The following is a 19882-nucleotide window of genomic DNA, read 5'->3' on the forward strand; positions in this document are numbered from 1 at the left end:
TCTTGCTCTGGCTGTGGCAGGTTTATGGAGCTTTTGGCAAGCCTGAAGTCACCCATTTTATACTGGCTTTCCTACTGGGACTTTGAACAGAGAGCTTAAGAACAGAACAGGCACAGCAACTAACTCAGAGCTGAAGCACACCATCAAGCCAACAGTGGGCAAGTGCCTGCAATTCCCCTAAACTGGTGAAAAATATAAGGACTTCGATCTTCAAGGTTGTTAACTGGCCACCTTTCATCAACAGTATAATTCATACAAGACTAGATCCTGGCCTCTTTACCACCTCCTTACCTACTTTGGCATATTCCTTTATTCTGTGTGGCAACTTACTCAGGTTTCATTAACTTGTTTAGCCACGTGAATCAGCTGGCCTACACACAAAACAAGAGGCCTAAAACACAGCAGAAGCATGCACAGAATTCTTTTTAAAAAAAAAAAATTAAAAATACCTATGAAAGCTCCTTGTTACTCTGTCACACGGATATGTAAATAAAATATATGTGATACGACTATCTGGTGAATAGTCCTGCCAATTCATTCTCCAACAGAGATGAAAATGAGAAATAAATTCTCAAAGACTCTCAGTGGAATGCAGATGCAGGAGTGGGAATGCAAACTTGATACCATCACATCCCCCTCAGCAGAATATTCATTACAAACCATCTGCACAGAGTTATGTTTTATATACACCCTGAATCATTTTCATCAACAACATCCACATATATTTATTTCTCCTCTCTCTTCCGTATACTCACTCGCGGATGCTGTACTCCAGAGGCCATTTAACCAAGAGATGATTTTTTTCTCTTCTCAATGATTTAAGAATTTCTCTCTCAACATTTCTGCTTTAAAACTTTTGAAGAGCAGCCCTGACTGTTACGGCTCACTCCAAGCAATGCCCCCAAGCTAATACGAGAAGCATCAGTTCTATGGAGAACAGCCACAGTCAAGCTCTTCCTTCTTGTAATAGGCAGTGTATAGTTAAGACATGGCAATAGTCTAGTGGTCAGAGCAGGGGACTAGCAGCCAGGATACCTAGCTTCTACTCTTTGCTCCACCAAAGACGTCCTGTGGGACCTTGGCCAAGACTCTAGGTTTGACCAAGGACATTAGGCTTTGCTTAAAATCAGGCTAATTAGCAGATTAGCAAAGAGTTTAACACACGTCTCATCCTCCCAGCCTCAGCAAGTTTTTAGGCCCACGTTCTCAAGAGGGCAGTTTCTATGTTTAAAACCTGGTAAGAAAAATGGAGGCACTCAAAATTAGAGGCCACTTTTGACAACATGGGCCTTTACCTTTATGGACCTCAGCATCTCCATCTGTAAAATGGGGATGCTGACACCTATTGACTTGGCAGGAAGGTTGTAAGGTAGTATGCACTGGGTGACTTGAGATTCTAAGAATAGCATTCCAGAAGTGTAAATCATTAGTTTTACTTCATAATGACTTGATTCCCATTTTAATAAACTCTTGTTATCTTAAAAACTTGAAATGCCACTTGATACTGAGATCAGTTCTACCCGTCTACCAGGAGCTTTATAATTACAAGGAAAAGAAGAAGGATGATCCAGTGCTTAAGACATTAGCTTTAACTTGGGAAATCTGAATTCAATCTCTGCTCTGTCAGCTTGGTTAAGTCACTTATCTGCTCTGTGCCTTTGTTCCCAATGCATGTAATGCTGTTATCTGCATTTCAAGCTTCCCCTACTCCAGCCTTATTCACTTCATGGGCTCTTTACTGCAACTGCTGATCTCAGTTATTCCAGTTGTTTTGGGTTTTTTTTCCCTCCCCTTTACAAACACACCCTTGTGCAGTAGGTGTGGTTCCCTCATATCGAGGAAACAAATGAGACTTGGGGAAACGAGGTGAATGGCTCGAGGCCATTCCAGAAGTCCAGACTGGTGCTCAGGAGTTCCTAGATCCCACTCCGGTCACTCGCCTGCTAGGTGAGAACTCACACAAGTATATGTCTTAAACCCACAAATCCCAGGCATTTCAGAAGAGAAGATGGAGACAGCATTCTGATGTTACTATACTCTGCCTAGACGCTTCTGGGGTAAGGGGACAACAGGTGAACTTATCTGTGGTATGCATCACAGCAATAAGCCACCAAAAAGGAACACAAGCGGCAGAACAGCTGGCCATAGATACATCTAAACATAATTCAACACTTCTGAGTTCTATGTGATATAACTAAGTCCATACCAGATATACTGAAAGGATCAGAGCTGTAACCATGCCAAGGTATCCTTCCCGAAGGCATAGGGGCTGGAAGTCTTGTCTCCGTAGCTGAAAAGGAAATAGTAAGTCACCGGAATCTTTATTAGACTCACCTTTGTTTCCGATGCTTTCAGCAGTTTCATGACCTCCCCATCACGGGCATAATCCAGTGGTGTGTGCCCCATTTCATTCCTCTGCAGGGGGCTGGCACCTGATCGCAGGGGGAAAAGGAAGGATCAGAGTTCAAACATGGCACAGAATAAACATGAAGCACAACTTGCAACCCCCACCCCCAGCATTCCCCACTGTCTTCTTCTAACCTTTGCTTTGACAGCTATTCAGATTGGAAGGGGACTAGTACAACCAGCACATGTAAGGATGTCAGCAGAACAACAAAAGAAGAGTCACTGATAACAATCGACTTGGCAGGGAAAAGCTGCTCTGATGAGGAAAGCACACAGACTACCCAAAACAAAACACAGCTTCATAAAAGCACCAACTACTGGGCTTATGGCAGCTCCATGGAACTACTCCAGTTTCAACTGGATGCTGTATTCTTCTTCACTTCCTGGTCTGAACTGTTGTCTAAGATTTGCTGTGGCCCGTTAAACACCTGCTGCCTTCTGCCCCAGAAGTGGCTGCATTTCTGCAGTGAATCGTCTTCTGTGGGGCTACGCATCTCTTCGTGAATCACAAATACAGAGAGACTCAGATATGTGCCCTTATGAAGGAAGTTACCTAACATAAGAAGGGCCATTACTGGGTCAGACCAAAGGTCCATCTAGCCCAGCATCCCATCTGCCAACAGTGGCCAGTGCCAGGAGCCACAGAGGGGGTGGACGGAAGACAATGATCAAGCAACTTGTCTCCTGCCATCCACCTCCAGCCTCTGACAAACAGAAGCCAGGGACACCATTCCTACCCCTTGGCTAATAGCCTTTTATGGACCTAACCTCCATACAATGTGCTAACGCTAAGACTACTTCCCACCACCCCACAGCTACCTTAACCTGACTGAACTGGGGAAGGCAAAGATCAAATCAACCGGTCCCTAGCGCCTTAATGGCAGATAGGGCAAAAGATGGTCCACTAGCTATTTGGTCTGGGATTAGGACTGGTAGATGTAATAAAGATACACAGGGAACTCGTCGAAGATACCAGCTTCAGAGACCTCACTGTGAGAGACTCAGGGTATCCGAGCCTTTCATGGTACACTTGCAAAGGCAGAGCTACATCTCAACATCCCATACCATATGTGTGGCAGCCTGCTGTTTCCAACCAAGAAACGAGGACTATGCAATGTCCAATCTGCCCATAACTCGAAGCTCTGAGGCTTTAACCAGCCATCTTGCGCTAACTAGCCAGTCAGTATCTTCTAAAGTGAGAGTGGTCTGTGAAACTTTTGAGAAGCACTGACATTGTGGACAAAGCACAGGCCTTGGAGCAAGGGATTCCAGGGTTCTGCTCAGTGGCTCTGACACTGACTCATTGTCTGTTAGCCCATCAGTAAAACGGGGATAACGTTCACTGGAATGCACGGGACGGACAGGAAACATCTGTACAGTGCACAGAAAAACTGCAAAGTACCGAAGTGGAGTTATGTGGTCCCTCCAACGAGACCGAGTTTTTATAAACGCTGCTTCTCATTCTTTCCTATTCGCCTACATGGGTTATTGGAGAGAGCAAATTCAGAATTGAGCACTCCGTTGCTCATTTAACACATACTGATGAAGCTGTATTTTCTCCTGCAAAATGCAACCTGCCCCACAAAGCGCGCTACCAACACTCAGGAACAGTGAGCAGCAATCACACTAAACTGAAGAGCTGTCGCGAAGAGGGCTTCCTCCGATCACGAACCGGAGAGATTAGCCATTTTAAGCGCTGGCATTGGGGATCTATATTTGCTTACAGAATGAAAAATGTGCTCCATAAACATTCGACATAGAGTAATTTCTATTGCAAGCCTTGTCATTGCAAATAAAGCATATGACTGGGACAGGTGAGATTGTACACTGCCTGGGCTGGCCGCTCAATATCTTTAAAGAGACAGTGGCCCCAAAACGTATCTGCAGCCCGGATGTTTTCAAAAACACTTTCAGTCTGTGCTAGTTTGGGAACAAAGTGGGGAAAAAGTTTTCTGGCTCCCCAGATGAAGACATCCTGGACGCCAGGTCTGCTTTCCTTTCAGCAGGCTGATTGTTTCTTTTTTGCCGTGGATCTATCGGCGATGGCTATCCAATATTGGCCTAATCCCCCTGTTAATAATGGCTTTGACGACTTGACTAATTGCTGCAATAATTGATAGAACCTGACTCATACAACTGGTCGATTTCACCTCAATAAAATATTACGCTTTAATAAATAACGGGTCACTCGTTTGCTAATAGAACACAAAAGTGGCTACTAGTTCATAAGAGCCCTGGCCTGACCTTCCTTCGCTCCCACTCCCCCCACCCCCACCCCCACGCCCTCCCCACACGCCAGGCAGCTGGCTCAGAGAGCAGAGCGTTTTGGACAGAGCAGTCAGGGCAATCTATTGTGTGCACTGAGAGGGCGCCAACCTTTAGATCCTTAATAGTAGGCCATTTGTCACCTCCCACTAGCTGTCTCTAGCTGAGGATCAACACCTGGGCAACACCCCAGGCTGTGCAAGGCGTCCACCTCCCCCTTGTTCATATTAGTAGGCTCTAGCTTATAATATTTGATAAATAGCAGGCTAGTTCACTTCTAGCATCAGTGCAGCAATGTGGAACTGGAGCAGCTGCATAAGGTCACTCATTGGGGAAATATGTTTCTGTCAGTGGTATTGAAAAAAGTTTAGTGGAGTGACAGGTCTCAATTTTTCAAATTTTATTAACTCCATCCGCTTAACAATTTGTCTTGAATTCCTTCAGATTCCAGATAACTGTCAATAGGGCTCAGGATGGGTGGATGCTGGCACCACACAGATTTATGCTGCTTTATTCAGTGGCAAATTTTTAATAACTCCTAGACGGGGAAGTTGGGGGTGGGGGACACTCTGTGAGAAGGACAACCCTATGCACAGCATGTAAGAGAGATGGAAGCTTTCCCAAGCCTCCTGTGAAGATGGGCTGGCAGAGGCTGTAATGGGAGGGGCTGGGGTAGATAAGGATATTTAATGGTGATTTTATCATAACCTTTCTTGTCTAAGGCTACGTTGACACAACTCCGGAAGATCGACCCTGAGCAGATTGATCTTCTGGGGTTCAATTTCGCATGTCTCGTATGGCTTTGTGAAATCTACCTTTCAAGGGTCGCAGTTAACTCTTGTGCTCTTCTCGAGATGCGAGGAGTAAGGGAGGTCAGTGTGAGAAACTCTCCCATCAACCTTCTCCAGTATGGACAGCCACGGTAGCTGAATGCAGATACCTCGATTTTAGCTACGCAATTGCCGGAGCTAGAGTTGCATATCAGTAGCAGACTTATTTTGCCTTGTGTAGACACAGCCTAAGTTACAAGCAGCTGAGATGGGACTCAGCAACATGAATGAGCAAAGGTAATGATACTTGGGGTCCATTCCCAGCTCTGCTGCACTTGCCATGAATGAACTTGGGCAAGTCACTGTCCGTTTCTCCTGTAGCATCTCCTCCTTTATAATGGGGATAATACTTCAGATCCTCACAAGGGTGTTGAGAGATGCTCAAACGATACTGATACAAGTAGGTAAGTAGGTAATTATTTTTCTCCAAGAGATGGATAGAGGAGAATAAATTGCATGAGTTGGAACCTGACACACAGTATAGTTGGATGTTATACAAACAGTCCTACAGACTATAGTTCTACTAACATACTGAATCAGCCGTCCTGTCACTGAGTCTAACCCTGACCTTTCTTTTCAGATCACCCTTCTTTGGTGTCTCTGCCATGGACAAAATGTCTGCTGGCAAGCACCACGAGACCACCTGTGTCCTCGTCCGGTCAGAGAGAGATGCGGTTTGCAAAGGAGCCTGAGCAGAATGACACTCACAACTCACACTAAACCTTCTTTACTTTGTTCACACACTAAAGAAAGCACAGAAGGATAGTGATAATGCTGTATTCTTACAGTGCAGCAACCCATACACATATCAGCAGAGCTGCTCTGGTACAAACAGAACAATTATCTTCATCAGCTGACAAAGGCTTGTCACTTGTATAATCTAAACTCCACGGTAAAACCAGCCTGACAGAAGGAGAGAGACTTTGTAACGGGGTCACCTGCTTACGCCTGCCCCTCTGTGGCACAGGTCTTTGCCTGACTGTCTCCAAGGTTCTGGGGTGAGGATCTGTCCAGCCCTGTCCACCGTGCTGTTGGATATTAGCTTAGGCACTGGGTCTGGGTCTTGCCCTTGCCCAGGTCTAAATTCATCTCGCACTCGGAGCTGTCCAAAGTGCTGCAGGTCTCAAACAGTATGGAGATCTGCCAGGGTCGAGCTCCTGAGAACTGCCTGGCCTGATCCCAGCAGCTTCTTTTATATCAGCCTGCTGGACCCTGATTGGCTGCAGCAGAGATGCTCTATTATCCCCGAAGGACCTTTTGTCTGCTCCTCTTGCTGGGATGGAGTGCAGCAAGACCCCGGCCTCCTGGAGGGGACACTGGGTTTAGTCCACCCCATTTCACACACATTGGACAATCCTGGCTTCCCATTATAGTGCAGGTGAGGAGAAAGCACAAGGAGCTCCGGGGTTAGCCAGAATCTCCTGGGGCAGGGAAGTCCTTACAACTGAGGACTGCTCACAGCATTAGCTCTCCGAAATTGGGCAGGGAGCGGTAGCTTCACCCTGCATAGCTAGGCCTGCAGCAGAAAGCACACTGCCCCCTCTCTGTACGGCTGGTGCATGTCAGAGTCTGCGGCATGCTGCAGGGTGGCTTTTCAGCTAAATTCCTGAATTCTGACATGCTTGATGGAATTCAGGGCAGAATTCTGCCCCAAGAGAGCAAGGCTTTGCAGCGTCAAGTCCTCAGTTTCTCTAAGCCAAGCACAGTCCTCTTATTTAAACAAAAGTTAATTCCACACAGAACTGGGGGAAACCTAAACCTATAAAGATTTATGCTGTTGGGATTACCAAGAAAGATACACTCAATGCCAGCACCTTTTTCTAGACCTACAGAAGCTCCTCAGACCTGTCAGACACTGAAACTAATTACATGCACTGCCCACACACTCAGGTGTGCTAAAAGCAATTTGCTTCCACAGTTACTTCTCTCTATGGTCTTGTTTCAAGCACCAAAACAGTCAAGGATTCACCAGGAGATAGCGGCCCATATGACTTGCTGGGGATTACACCATGTCATCAGCCATCAGCTTTGACAAGCTGTGACATTATTATTACTCTTCATGGTTAGTTAAAGTAATATACAAAGACTTCTGTCCTCCCGAGTCCTCTGTGATTGAATTAGCAGGATCACCCCTTTTTCCAGTAAAATAAACCTGTTTTTAAATCAATACGGTGTAAATATTTCACAGGTAGCTTTTAACATACAGTATTAATACTAAACAGTTTTTGCTGCCCTACAGTAGCCACTTCAGACTCATAAGCCAACAAATTTGGGGTGTTTGGGGGTTAGGAGTGTAGAAGATTGATAAGGGAAATTTGTGCCATCGGGGAAAATGAGAAGTTACTCACTGTAGTAACGGTGGTTCTTCGAGATGTGTCCCCGTGGGTGCTCCACGTTAGGTGTCGGGCTCGCCCCGGCGCCGCAGGTCGGATCTTTCCAGCAGTTTCTGCTGGACCGCGCATGCGCCGGCGCGCGCCGCTCCCTTGCGCGCTCCCGGCCACGTGCGCGATCCGGTCCCCGCCAGTTCCTTGACCAACTGCCTCGGATGCTCCTGCAAAACACTAAACAGAGATCCGAAGCGGGGAGGATGGGCGGGTAGTGGAGCACCCACGGGGACACATCTCGAAGAACCACCGTTACTACGGTGAGTAACTTCTCTTTCTTCTACGAGTGTCCCCGTGGGTGCTCCACGTTAGGTGACTACCCAGCAGTAACCCAAGATAGGAGGTGGGTAATCGGATCATGTGCAGCTTGTCCCCGAGAGGACCGCTGTCGAGAGACGGGTATCCTCTTGGAACACCCTGTGAAGGGCGTAATGTTTGGCGAAGGTGTCATAGGATGACCAGGTCGCTGCTCTGCAAATGTCTTTTAGCGCAACGCCCTTGAAAAAGGCTGTTGATGCCGCCACCGCCCTAGTGGAGTGAGCCCTGGGCGGGGCCAGTAAAGGAGTCTTTTTGAGTTCGTAGCACATTTTTATGCAGGATACGATGTGCTTTGAGATTCTCTGCGAAGAGAGACCTTCCTTCTCCTTTTGATTCGGGAGCGAGAGAGACTAGGAGTCTATCTGTTTTCCGGAAGGACTTAGTCCTGTCTATATAGAAAGCCAGCGCCCTCCTCACGTCCAGGAAGTGTAGGTGCGCCTCTTTGTTAGAGTTATGAGGCTTTGGATAAAACGAGGGTAAAACTATAGGTTCGTTAATATGAAACTCTGAAGAAACTTTGGGAACGAAGGCTGGATGCAGCCGTAAGGTTACCGCCTCCTTGGAAAATACTGTGCAGGGTGGCGTTGCCATAACTGCTGCAAGCTCGCTCACCCTGTGAGCTGACGTGATTGCGAGAAGAAAGGTCGTCTTTATCGTAAGGAGACAGAGGGAAACCGTGGCTAAAGGTTCAAACGGTGGTCCTGTTAGCGCACTAAGCACCAGGTCCAAGCGCCACGAAGGTGGAAGCGGTTTCCGAGGTGGGTATAGGTTTACCAGCCCTTTGAGGAACCTGGTAACCATGGGATGGGCAAACACCGTGTGCCCTTCCTCCTCATGTCTGAAAGCCGAAATAGCGGCAAGGTGGACCTTTAACAAGGAAGGGAGAGTCCTCCTCTCTTGAGATCCAGTAAATACTCTAATATTACAGGTATAGGCACAGCAAGGGGGGCTAACTGTTTGGTAGAACACCATGCAGTGAAGCTAGTCCATTTCTGCTTGTAGGTCTTCCTGGTGGAAGTCCTCCTGCTACTTTCTAGGACTTGTTGCACTTCCTCCGTACATGTGCTCTCTAGGGAGCTGAGCCATACATTAACCATGCCTGTAGTCGTAGGCCTCGGGGGTGTGGATGCACTATGGACCCCTGAGCTTGCGTAAGCAGATCCGGCGCCACCGTGAGGGGCATCAGTGGACGGTCCGACATGCGCAGGAGTAAGGGGAACCATTGCTGTCGATCCCACGTTGGGACTACTAGGATCATTCGGGCTCCCTCACTCCTGGCTTTCTGCAAGACTTTGTGGATAAGCACTGTGGGAGGAAATGTGTAAAGCAGGGGGCCCCTCCACGAGATCGCGAATGCATCCCCCAGGGACCCCCATCCCAGTCCTGCCCTGGAGCAGTATCGTGGGTACTTCTTGTTGTGTTGAGTGGCAAACAGGTCTATCTGGGGAAAACCCCATGCGTGAAAGATTGGTCGTAGCAGATCGGAACGGATCTGCCACTTGTGCGTGAGTGCGAAGCGCCTGCTCAGCTGGTCTGCCTTCACATTGTGAGCGCCTGGTAAGTACGAGACTTTCAAGGTTATATTGTTGGCGATGCACCAGTTCCACAATTGGACTGCTTCCGCACATAAGGCACGGGAACGAGCTCCTCCTTGCCGATTTATATAAAACATGGTGGAGATATTGTCTGTACTGATCCCGACTACTTTGCCTTGTATATGGTCTCGAAAGTGTCTGCAGGCGTTGAACACTGCTCTGAGCTCCAGTATATTTATGTGCAGTGACTGTAATGTGGAGGACCACAGTCCTTGCGTCACCTCTTTGGCCATGTGTGCTCCCCACCCTATGTGGGAGGCGTCTGTAGTGAGGAAAACCGATATTTGTGGTTGGTGAAAGGGCACCCCTGTTAGCATGTTCTTGGGGTTCACCCACCATTGCAGGGATCTGCGCACCTCTGTCGTGGGCGACACCACCCTGTGAATGGTATGTGCTGCCGGTTTGTAGACGCTCGCCAGCCAGTGCTGCATGCTGCGCATGTGTAACCTGGCGTTGTGTACTACAAACGTCACTGCTGCCATGTGGCCCAGCAGCTGTAAGCACGTCAGAACCGGCACTGTAGGGCTGAAGGTGATGACCTGCACGAGGGAACCGATGGCTCGAAAGCGTGTCTTTGGTAGATAAACCCTTACTGTGATAGAATTTATACGTGCCCCTATGAACTTTATGTCCCGTGTGGGGTCTATCTTTGATTTTGCCAGATTGATGACCAGGCCCAGCGAAGAGAACATGCCTGCTGTGACGCGCATCATGCAAAGTACCTCCTCCTTCGAGGCCCCTTTCAGTAGGCAGTCGTCCAGATATGGGAATATAAACACCCCCTGTCTGTGCCAGTAGGCTGACACCACTGCCAAGGTCTTGGTGAAGACTCTGGGGGCCGAGGAGAGGCCGAATGGCAGAACCTTGTATTGAAAATGTTCTGTGCCTACCATAAACCGGAGGAAAGCGTCTGTGAGCCAGGTGGATAGTTATGTGGAAATACGCATCCTGTAAGTCAAGGGCTGCGAACCAATCTCCATCGTCCAGTGCCGTAAGTATAGAGGCGACTGTAATCATCCGAAAGCGTTGCTTGCGCAGGTACCGGTTGAGGCCCCGAAGATCTAGGATGGGCCTCCAGCCTCCTGTCTTTTTTTTCCGTGAGGAAATATCTGGAGTAGAACCCTTTCCCTCGAAGTTGCTCCGGCACTCTTTCCACTGCCCCTATGAGTATGAGATGGTCTACCTCCTGCTTGAGTCTCGCTTCATGGGAGGCATCCTTTAGGTAGGGCCTGGGTGGAGGTCGTGGCGGTGGGAGCGACTGGAAGGGGATCGCGTACCCCGTGGCTATGATCTCCAGCACCCATTTGTCTGTGGTGATCCTTTGCCACTGGTCGTAGAATGGTCGGAGGCGATGGTGGAATAATAGCTTCGGATGACATTGCGCGATGGTAGCGATGGTGCAGCCCTGGATCTGTGTGTCAAACTTGTGGCCTTTGGCCCTGCCCCGAGGACGCACGGCTCTGTTGGGAACGTCGCCTGGGAGTTCTGTATTGCTGGTGCTGTTGATGTCGCCCTTGCTCGTAACCCCTGTGGTACTGGGGACGCTGTGGTTGATACTGGTACCGTCTTTGCTGAGGGTAATACTTTTTCTTCCTGCACGATGGCCTTGAGCACCGGCTTCTTGTCCTCTGGAAGCGAGTCCATGAGGGAAATCAGCCTGGAGTAGTTGTCAAAATTATGGTTCGCTAGATGCGCTGCGTAATTCGCCATTCTCAACAGTAGGGTAGAGGAGGAGTAGACCTTTCTGCCAAACAACTCTAGTTTCTTGGCATCTTTGTCCGTTCCCTCTGTCTTGTACTGAGAAGTTTTCGACCTCTGTTGAGACAATTCCACCAAAAGAGAATTTGGTTGCGGGTGGCTGAACAGGAACTCCATGCCCTGCGCCGGGACGAAGTACTTCTTATCCGCTCTCTTGTTTATAGGTGGAGTGGACGCAGGGGTCTGCCATATTGTGGTGGCGGACTCCATGATTGCTTCATCAAGCGGAATAGCTATTTTGGAAGAGGCCGGAGGTCTCAGGTTTTTAAGGAGCTTATGGTGTTTCTCCTGCACCTCCGCTGTTTGGATGCCTTGAGTGAAGGCCACCCTTTTAAACAGCTCTTGGAACTGTTTGAGATCGTCCGGAGGATGGACGTCCCCTGGGGCCGTGGCCTCGTCAGGGGAAGATAGCGAGGAACCGCTAGGGTAAGCCTCTCTGGACCCCTCTGTGTCCTGTTGACGGTGATACATCCTCTAGCTAGATATTTGCGAGGGAAAATCTCGGGGTTCCAGAATCAACTCCCCCTGAGATATCTGCGTTTCCGTCCCCGTCCGCGATTGCCCTCTGGGGGGATCTGTCCCTGGGAGTATGCCTAAGGTGTCTATGCCCCACGTGATAGGAGCGACCATGGCAACACGGGCACTGCTCCTGGGATGGGGACCTGGACCACTCTCGAGGCGCATACCCCCTGTGCCTGGGAGAGCGAGATCGTCTGGATAATTGAGATACTGGAGAGACTGACTTTTGGTAGTACTCCAAAGGTTCAAAGCCCAAAAAGGGCGAAGGTGGTCCAAGCCATGGTGAGGCTGGCTGTAGGAATGGGGATGGGGGCTCAGGATAGGTTGGGGGTGACCCCTGCCTTCTTGTTGGGGTCCGCAGCATGAGCGGAGGGCTCAGAGTGAGCAGCCCTGCAGCCCTGTCTGGAGAAGGGCTGCAGTGCCGGGTTTTCTGCGCTGCCTTTCCCCTCCCCTGTGGGGCTGGCTCCACCCCCTTTCGCATTGGGGATCTCGGCCCCGTTGTCTGCGCTGCGCTCGGCACGCTCCGCTGCGGTGCCACGCGGGTCGTCTCCCCCGGTGCCTGCAGGCCGCGTGCCTGTGCGCTCTGCACCGCCGGTTCCCCGGGCATCGGTGCTGCTGCCTGCGGTGCCGCCGGTTCCGGCACTTGCCTGGCCGCCGCCCTGCCCGCGGCGCGGGGCGGCTGTTTGATTATCGGAGGCTCAGCCTCTGCCACGTGCGTCTCCGTGCCGCCGCTGCTCAGCTGTGACTGCGGCTGGGGGCTATGCGCTCCACCCGTCCTGCTCGCTGTGGCTGCCGGCAGGGATCGGGTTGGTGAGAGCTTCCTCTGTTTTTGCGCTGACGGGGTGAGGGAGGCAGCTTTCCTTTTAATGGGCCCCTGCGGGTCCCTCCTGCTGCGGCCGCTCCGGCACGTCTGGCTGGAGGGCCTTGTCGAAGAGCAGCATTTTGAGCCGCATCTCCCTATCCTTCTTTGCTCTGGCTGTGAGCTTAGCGCAGAAGGAACATTTCTGGGTGACATGAGATTCCCCAAGGCACCTTATACACTGACTGTGCCCGTCGGAGGCCGGCATCTCTTCGCAACATGACTCACACTTTTTGAATCCTGAAGAGGACATTATGGTGAGTCTTTGAGATGTTAATAGGGTACTTAGCACCTTCTCTGTGCCTGTTCCCCTCTCTGACTCAGCCTGCCGCGGCAGGAGGCCTAATGGCCCTACGTCCCCAGGCCTCCGGTGCTCCGCTTGTTACTAAGACTGGAAGCTTTACTCCTTCCCCCCCACTCCCTTTTTTTTTTTTTTTTTGGAAAACAGTAACAAGCTAACTTAATCTAAAAGACTGAAAAAGAAACTCTAAAACACTTTAAGAACATTAAATACGCTGACTCTGGCCATAGCCTGAGTGGATTCCGTCTGCAGCCGATGGCGGTTAAAGAGGAACTGGCGGGGACTGGATCGCGCATGTGGCTGGGAGCGCGCAAGGGAGCGGCGCGCACCGGCGCATGTGCGGTCCGGCAGAAACTGCTGGAAAGATTCGACCTGCGGCGCCGGGGCGAGCCCGACACCTAACGTGGAGCACCCATGGGGACACTCGTAGAAGAAAAAACAGCTAGTGGGGCTAAGGATAACAGAACGGAGGTTTTTTAAAGTATATTAGGAGCAACTGAAATCCTACCAATAGGCCCATCACTAACCAGACAGGGTAAAAGTGTTAATAATGATGAAGAAAAGGGAGACATGCTCAACAAATACTTCCCTCTGCCTTTGGAAAGAAGCAGGGATGACATAGTTGTACCACAGAAAGATAATGAAGTACCTTCCAGCTCATTAATAACTGAAAAGGATATTAGACATCATCTATTTTTAGACATTTATGATTAGACATCATAAATATTTTTAAATCAGCAGACCTGGATAACTTACACGCAGCAGACCTAAAGCAGGGGAGTCCAACACATGGCTCTTGAGCCACAACAGACTCTTTGAGCAATTAAATGCAGCTCCTGCTTGAAGCCATGAGCCAGGAGTGCTGCCCGCCACCCTGCTCCTGTGCCCTAGCACTTGCTGGGAGAAGTACAGGGCAGCAGTGGCTCTGGTGAGTTGTTGGCGTCAAGTCTGAGCAGGGAACTGGGGAGTGGGAGGTCATTGTGTTAGAGCTGGGGTGGGGTCTGGGGGTGCCAGCTTTTGGGGAGGGGAGAGGGATTGGCTTAGCACAGGGGGTTGAGGGTGCCTGGTTTAGGGGAGGGGTGGAGGATTGGCTTATAGTGGGGACCTAGGGGTGCCTGGTTCTGGAGGTGGGGAGGATTATTGGGTTAGAGCCGGGGGCTGGGAGCACCCTGCTCTGTGTGCAAGGGGAGGACATTGAGCCATGTATTATGGATAGATCCATATAGATAGATGAAAACAAATATATAATATGTGGTTTTTTGCACCCTATGCCTTTAGTCCTTAACTGGTTGGCCACCTCTGTCCTAAAAGAACAGGCTGGGGAGCTGTCTGTCCCAGTGATGTCTTCCAGGCTTCTAGGGAAATCCTAGAAGACTGGAAGAGTTCTAATGTCATGCTAATATTCTTAAAAATGGGAAGCTGGATGACCAGGATCACTATAGGCAGCTACATATAAGAATGGCCATGCTGGGTCAGATCAATGGTCTGTCTAGCCCAGGATTCTGTCTTCCAACAGTGGCCAATGCCAGATGCTTCAGAGAGTATAAACAGAACAGAGAAATTTATCAATCACTAATTGTCCATTTCCATTTCCAACACTGAGAGGCTGGAGCACAGGATTGCATCCCTGGCCCTCTTGTCTAATAGCCACTGATGGACCTATCCTCCATGAACTTACCTCGTTTCTTTGTGAGCTTCGTTATACTTTGTCACATCAAGCCCAGCAATGAGATCCACAGGCAGACTGAGCATTGTGTAGAGAAGTGTTTCCTTATGTTTGTTTTAAGTCTCCTGCTTGTTCATTTCTCTGGTTCACCCCTGGTTCTCGTGTCATGGGAAGGAGTAAATAACCCTCCTTATTCACTTTCTCCACACTAGTCACAATTTTACACACCCACGTCACATTTCCCTTCAGTCCGCTCTTCCCCAAGATGAACACTCACAATCATTCAAATCTCTCTTCAGGTTGAAGCTTTTCTGTACCCTTAACAACGTTTGTTGCACTTTCCCGTACACTTTCCAATTCTAAGACCAGGTCTACACTAGACTTTGAAGTCGATGGCAGATACACAATTCCAGCTATGGCAATTGCGTAGCTGGAATTGATTTATCTACAATCGACTTACCGAGCCATCCTCACTGAGGCAGGTCAACGGGAGAAACTCTCCCCATCATTACCCCTCGTGAGATTCAGCACAGGGGTAGACCGTCGACCCCCGATGGTTCGATTTCATGCATCCCCAATAGGCATGCAAAATTGAACCCTGGAAGATCACCTCTGACTGGGTCAGTCTACTGGGTAGCATAGATGTATCCTCATTTACCTTTTTGAGATGGGGGCGATAAGAACAACATGGAACAGTCAAGCTGTTAGAGAGCCATAGATTTCTATAGTGGCATTTTGACATTTTCTGTCCTACTGTCTACTTCTTTCCTAACGGTTCATAACATGGGTAGCTTTTTGCCTGCTGCTGCACACTGAACAGATGTCTTCCAAGAATGATCTACGATGATTCCGAGATCTCCCTCCTGAGTGGGAACAGATCGTTTCAATCCCTTTGGTTGGTATGGATAGTTCGGATTACATTTTGCAATGTGCACAACTTCGCATTTATCAATATTGAATTATTAAGTGTATCTGACTCTTAAGCCCCCACTCTAATTTCCCTTACAAAACTCTTCCTTTGTGCTCATTTCCTGGCTTGTCTGGTCACTTAGGAGCTGGCTTTTGAACCCCCTGTTTGTCCTGAATCAGCCCCAGCATCTTGTCAAGGCATACTAAAGGATTAGAGATCAAAGAATGGCAGGCTAGAGCCTTGCTTAGCTGACCACTTGGCTCAGCACACAGCCTCAGAGCAGCCCACTTTATAGCTGTTAATCAAGCAAGCACAACAACGAACAAAATAACAGGCAACCAAAGTGGTATGAGGTCAGTCCCAGGCAAAGTAATAGCAGGACTGATATGGGACTCAACTGATCAAGAATTAAAGGGTAAGAATACACTTAATGTCAGTCAATGTAGTTTGAAAGAAAACAGATTCTCTCACAACCGATTTCAGTCTTTGATGAGACTACAAATTTGGTTGACAAAGAGAATTACATGAAGGTAATGTACCAAAACTTGGGCAAGATATATTATATTATAATATATTACCGACCACCTAACCAGGACAGTGATAGTGATGCTGAAATGTTAAGGGAGATTAGAGAGGCTATCAAAATAAAAAACACAGTAATAATAGGAGATTTCAACTATCCCCATATTGATTGGGTGCATGTCACCTCAGGACGGGATTCAGAGATTAAATTTCTTGATGCCTTAAATGACTGCTTCTTGGAGCAGCTAGTACAGGAACCCACAAGGGGAGAGTCAATTCTCGATCTAGTCTTGACTGGAACGCAGGATCTGGTCCAAGAGGTAACTGTTACTGGACCGCTTGGAAATAGTGACCACAATATAATAACTTTTAATATTCCTATGTTGGGAAGAACACCGCAGCGGTCAAACACTCTGGCATTTAATTTCAAAAAGGGGAATTACACTAAAATGAGGAAGCTAGTTAAACAGAAACTAAAAGGTAGAGTAATTAAACTAAAATCCCTGGAAGCTGCATGGAAACTGTTTAAAGACACCATACTAGAGGCCCAACTTAAACGTATACCCCAAATAAAAAAACACAGTAAGAGACCTAACAAAGAACCACCATGGCTAAACAGCCATGTTAAAAAGGCAGTGAGAGAGAAAAGGGCAGCTTTTAAAAAGAGGAAGTCAAATCCTAGTGAGGAAAATAGAAAGGAACATAAACACTCCCAAATTAAGTGTCATAATGTAGTAAGAAAAGCCAAAAAAGATTATGAGGAACAGCTAGCCAAAAATTCAAAAAATGATAGTAAAATGTTTTTTAAATACATTAGAAGCAGGAAGCCTGCTAAAAAAGCAGTGGGGCCCTTAGACGATAAAGATATAAAAGGAGCGATCAAGGAAGACAGTGCCATTGCGGAGCGATTAAATGATTTCTTTGCTTCAGTCTTCACGTCTGAGGATGTTACAGAGGTTCCTAAATCTGAGCCAGCCTTTTTAGGTGACAAATCTGAGGAACTCACTCAGATTGAAGTGACATTAGAGGAGGTTTTGGAGTTAATTGATAAGCTGAATAGTAACAAGTCTCCAGGACCAGACGGTATTCACCCAAGGGTTCTGAAAGAACTCAAATGTGAAATTGTGGAGTTATTAACAGTGGTTTGTAACCTATCCTTTAAATCCACTTTGGTACCAAATGACTGGAAGACGGCCAATATAACGCCAATATTTAAAAAAGGCTCTAGAGGAGACCCTGGCAATTATAGACCGATAAGTTTAACATCAGTACCAGGCAAATTAGTAGAAACACTAGTAAAGAATAAAATTGCAAGGCACGTAGAAGAGCACGAATTGTTGGGCAAAAGTCAGCATGGCTTCTGCAGAGGGAAGTCGTGTCTAACTAATCTATTAGAATTCTTTGAAGGGGTTAATAAACATGCGGACAAGGGGCACCCAGTGGACATAATATACCTAGATTTCCAGAAAGCCTTTGACACGGTCCCACACCAAAGGCTTTTATGTAAATTAGGTGGTCATGGGATAGGAGGAAAGATCCTTTCATGGATCGGGAATTGGTTAAAAGACAGAAAACAAAGGGTGGGAATAAATGGTAAATTTTCACAATGGAGGAGGGTAACTAGTGGTGTTCCCCAGGGGTCAGTCCTGGGACCGATCCTGTTCAACTTGTTCATCAATGATCTAGAAAATGAGGTAAGCAGTGAGGTGGCAAAGTTTGCAGATGACACCAAGTTGTTCAGGACAGTCAAAACCAAAAGGGATTGTGAAGAACTACAAAAAGATCTCAGCAAACTGAGTGACTGGGCAGCAAAATGGCAAATGAAATTTAATGTGGGTAAGTGTAAGGTAATGCATGTTGGAAAAAATAACCCAAATTACACGTACTACATGATGGGGTCAAATTTAGCTACGACAGATCAGGAAAGGGATCTTGGAGTTATAGTGGATAGTTCTCTGAAGACATCCACGCAGTGTGCAGCGGCAGTTAGTAAGGCAAATAGGATGTTAGGAATTATTAAAAAAGGGATCGATAATAAGACAAAAGATATCATACTTCCCCTATATAAAACTATGGTACGCCCACATCTTGAGTACTGCGTGCAGATGTGGTCTCCTCACCTCAAAAAAGATATATTGGCATTAGAAAAGGTTCAGAAAAGGGCGACTAAGATGATTAGGGGCTTGGAACGGGTCCCATATGGGGAGAGGCTAGAGAGACTGGGACTTTTCAGTTTGGAAAAGAGGCGATTGAGGGGCGATATGATAGAGGTATATAAAATCATGAATGGTGTGGAGAAAGTGAATATAGAAAAATTATTTACCTTTTCCCATAATACAAGAACTAGGGGACACCAAATGAAATTGATGGGTAGTAGGTTCAAAACTAATAAAAGGAATTTTTTCTTCACGCAGCGCACAGTCAACCTGTGGAACTCCTTGCTGGAGGAGGCTGTGAAGGCCAGGACTCTATTAGGGTTTAAAAAAAGAGCTTGATAAATTTTTGCAGGTTAGGTCCATAAATGGCTATTAGCCAGGGATAAAGTATGGTGCCCTAGCCTTCAGAACAAGGGCAGGAGATGGATGGCAGGAGATAAATCACTTGATCATTGTCTTCTGTTCTCCTTCTCTGGGGCACCTGGCATTGGCCACCGTCGGCAGATGGGATGCTGGGCTGGATGGACCTTTGGTCTGACCCAGTATGGCCATTCTTATGTTGTTATGTAAGATGTTTGACTTAGTCCTGCACAAAATTCTGAATGGCGAGGGTACAGAAAAGATCACAAAGATGATCGAAAATCCGCAAAAAATGCCTTACGGTGTGAGATTCTAGAACTCAATCTGTATGGCTTATCAAAAGGCCTGACTGACATGATTACAATGTGCAAGTACCTTCGGGGGGGAGAAAACAATTGGTTTTAAAGGGCCATTTAACCTGCCAGAGAAGAGCATAACAAGAAGCCAGACAAATTCAGATTAGGCGCCAAGCATACATTTTTACTGGTGAGAGTGAGTAAATATTGAAACAAATGGCCAACAGACATGGTGGATTTACCATCTTGATGTCCTCACACCAGGACTGGATGCCTTTCTGGAAGATACGTGTTAGGCAAACACAAGTTCTACATTAGTAAAACAAGTTGCTGGGCTCACTGCAGAGACAACTGGGTGAAATTTAATGGCCTATGAAACAATGGAGGTTAGACTGGATGATCTAACCGCCCTTTCTGGGGTTAAACACTTAACATTTATAGAAGCAGGAGTTAAAACCTGGGGGCTAATCCTGGGACTGCTTTGAGTTCTTGCTGTGATTATCACCTGCACGTGTGAGTATTCTGCTCCACTGTTTTTAAGACTACTTTTCATTTTCTAAACAGGTGGTGTTAGGTGAAAAGTCCTTCCTAGGACAGATACTGATTAAGGTGCCACTTTGTTTGATTGCAGGAGAGGAGCAACATTTTAAAAAATCGGTTTAGAAATCATTTAAAAAAATCATCCTAAAAGAGCAACATATCTGATTTCACGTAATTTGTATAGTGATAGCACCTAT

At 47.5% G+C, this 19882-nt stretch overlaps 1 protein-coding gene across 1 annotated transcript in view; it reads right to left on the reverse strand.

Annotated features, from left to right (window-relative positions):
* Positions 1-19882, reverse strand: part of CLPB (ClpB family mitochondrial disaggregase) — a 161130-nt gene that overhangs the window by 66162 nt on the left and 75086 nt on the right. The window contains exon 6 of the mRNA XM_075017145.1: positions 2335-2432. Within this exon, the coding sequence (XP_074873246.1) occupies positions 2335-2432 (98 nt within the window). The remainder of the gene's footprint in view (positions 1-2334; positions 2433-19882) is intronic.

This window comes from Carettochelys insculpta, chromosome 1 (genome assembly GCF_033958435.1).
Source record: "Carettochelys insculpta isolate YL-2023 chromosome 1, ASM3395843v1, whole genome shotgun sequence".
Taxonomy (NCBI): Eukaryota; Metazoa; Chordata; order Testudines; family Carettochelyidae; genus Carettochelys; species Carettochelys insculpta.